The sequence below is a fragment of the Austrofundulus limnaeus genome, unplaced genomic scaffold (genome assembly GCF_001266775.1).
Source record: "Austrofundulus limnaeus strain Quisiro unplaced genomic scaffold, Austrofundulus_limnaeus-1.0 Scaffold196, whole genome shotgun sequence".
NCBI classification, from domain to species: domain Eukaryota; kingdom Metazoa; phylum Chordata; class Actinopteri; order Cyprinodontiformes; family Rivulidae; genus Austrofundulus; species Austrofundulus limnaeus.
In genome coordinates this window covers 251,277-253,583 of record NW_013952598.1, presented here as the reverse complement: position 1 = coordinate 253,583, position 2,307 = coordinate 251,277, and the positions used below count along the sequence as shown (strand labels likewise).

The following is a 2,307-nucleotide window of genomic DNA, read 5'->3' as shown; positions in this document are numbered from 1 at the left end:
AAAGGAAACTGGTTTGTTTCTGCTTTGTTGGCAAGCAAAAATATTGATTGTTATAATAAAGTATTTTGTTGTCACGTACAATGTTTGGCGAAATGTTATCCTAGATCTTTTGAATCTTTTCAAATTATGAAGCTTTAAAAGAATTGGTATCGGTATCGAAATCGACGATACTGGCCCTTGTATTTATTTGGTATCAGATCGATACCAAAATACCCAGTATCGCCCACCTCTAGTTTGTACTGCAGGGTGGCCAATTGGGTGGCCAAAGATTTGTCTGTGGTGGCCATGGCCACCCCTGGCCACCCCCTGGCTCCGCCCCTGAGCACCTAGCAAAATGGRGTCATGCATCCTCACCTGGTTAGCTTAGATGGCACTATGGTTGGTGGACATTTTGTTGCATTCCTATTTCTCTGGATTTGACTTTAAAACAGACTGAAGAAGAAATAAGAATTTGCATAGTTTGGTTCAAACARTTAAGAACTGGAACCAGATCTATTTTTTTTCTCTTTTAAATTTTAGTATGAATTATCTTGTGTGCTTGTTTTGTGTGGTTTGAGTTAGTTTTCCTCAGGAAGCCYCCTGTGTGGGCACTGAGGATCAGAGCTCTGGTGAAGTCTCGCTGCCTTCTCTCTCCAGGGGCTGACTCCGGAGCAACGGGCCGCTCATGCTGACGGCTGCAGGCGGATCGGTGGATTGTGATGCCTGCTGACTGCAGCGCTCTTAATCCTTAGCTTCTCCCTGCGTTCTGCTGTTGCTCTTTGGAACAAAACTCAATCTGAGCGTGAGGTTGCGCGCTCTCTGCGTCCTCGTAGGAGGTGAACGAAGGTGATGCTGACTGTTTCAAGGCCGGAGGACACRGATGACCTGTTGCTGCTGCTATAACATGTCTCAGATATATTCAACACAACGCTGTGCATTTTGACTCTCCTCAGGTCTAAAAATGTCTCATTTCTGTTGGTGAAATGTCAGTTACTGTATGTACTTTTTATAAATGTGACAGGGTAACACTAGAGGTTAAATCATTTGTTAGAACCTAGGTGGAAGATTGCAGAAACTGGACCTCAGAACCTCAGAGACTCCATRAGGTTTTCATTGACTCTTACTTATTTAAGCTCAATTTAATAATTTATCTAGTTTTAAGTATTTTTTATTGCTGCTGCACAACCAAAGGTAATCGCAACTTTTATTTTTTTCACGTAACTCTTTTATTTCAACACTTCTTGATGCTGTAATAATGAATGTGTTGTAATTCTTACACCTGTTACTGTTTATGTATTTTAGTTTTTGAGTCACTTATTATATTTTGTATTTTGTCTAGAATTTAAGATATTTTATTAATTTTTCTTTTTGGTTTGTTTTATTTATGCAGTAAGTTATTTTTTATTTAATTTAATTTATACCTATTTGTATTGTATTTATTTTTATAGAACTATGTTCTCTCTTTTTTTAGAAGTATACCCAAAATTATTGACTGCAAACTCAAATAAAAAATATAATAAAGCAACAAGGTCACGAGAATTATGGTCTGTTTGTTGAATTTGACTCAYTTTCAGATCTTTAATTTCTCTAAGAGGTCAGATTTTATCCTAATTGGATGAGGTCTGATTTTTCCTGATGATATATTTTCCTATTGTTTCAGGAGGAAAGGSAGAGGAAGATGAAGAACATGGAGGAGCGGATGAAGGAAATCGAACTCTCGCTGAGGAATGTCAAGATTCTGCTGAAGGAYAAGGTCGCTCAGCTGAAAGACCAGGTCTGTTCCCATTTTATTTATGAAATACATGCTGTTTTTCAAGGGYCAGCAAAGTGCCAGACGTTTTCAAAGTTGGAAACTTAACTTAGATATTTACAGGATTTTATGGGGAAAAACATGGACCTGGTTGGTTGTTAACAGAGAATTTAGTTCAGGATAATATATTTTAGCATAATCTTTACTTAAATAATTGAATTTCATTATTGTGCCATGAAATGAGAAGAACCAAAAGCCTAAAATATGATCAGCTGTCACAATAGCTGTGTTTCCATTGCAAATGTGCGCAAAACTTTGTCGATATTCTTTTAATGTTGTAGGGGTTGGGCTTATGTTCAAATAAGCCTCCTCTACATACTTCTCATAAMCTCATAACAAAGTTATGAGAGAAATTTTTACCAAGGTTTTTCTCATTACTTTAATATTTGACTGTGCAAATTGAAGAGCGACACAAAGAGTGAACGTCAGACGAGTTCAAGTTGATTCATAAAAGAATATGCAATCATTTATTTACACAAATTGAACAGATCATAAGTTACACTTGATTGTGGGTTTCC

The 2,307-nt window shown here is 37.1% G+C and overlaps 1 protein-coding gene across 1 annotated transcript in view; it reads left to right on the top strand.

Annotated features, from left to right (window-relative positions):
- nin (ninein (GSK3B interacting protein)) overlaps positions 1 to 1,753 on the top strand; it is a gene marked incomplete at both ends in the record, with an annotated part of 62,911 nt that extends 61,158 nt beyond the window's left edge. Inside the window, 1 exon segment of the mRNA XM_014018579.1 lies at positions 1,640 to 1,753. Coding sequence (XP_013874033.1) covers positions 1,640 to 1,753 — 114 coding nt within the window.
- Positions 1,754 to 2,307: the final 554 nt, after the last annotated feature.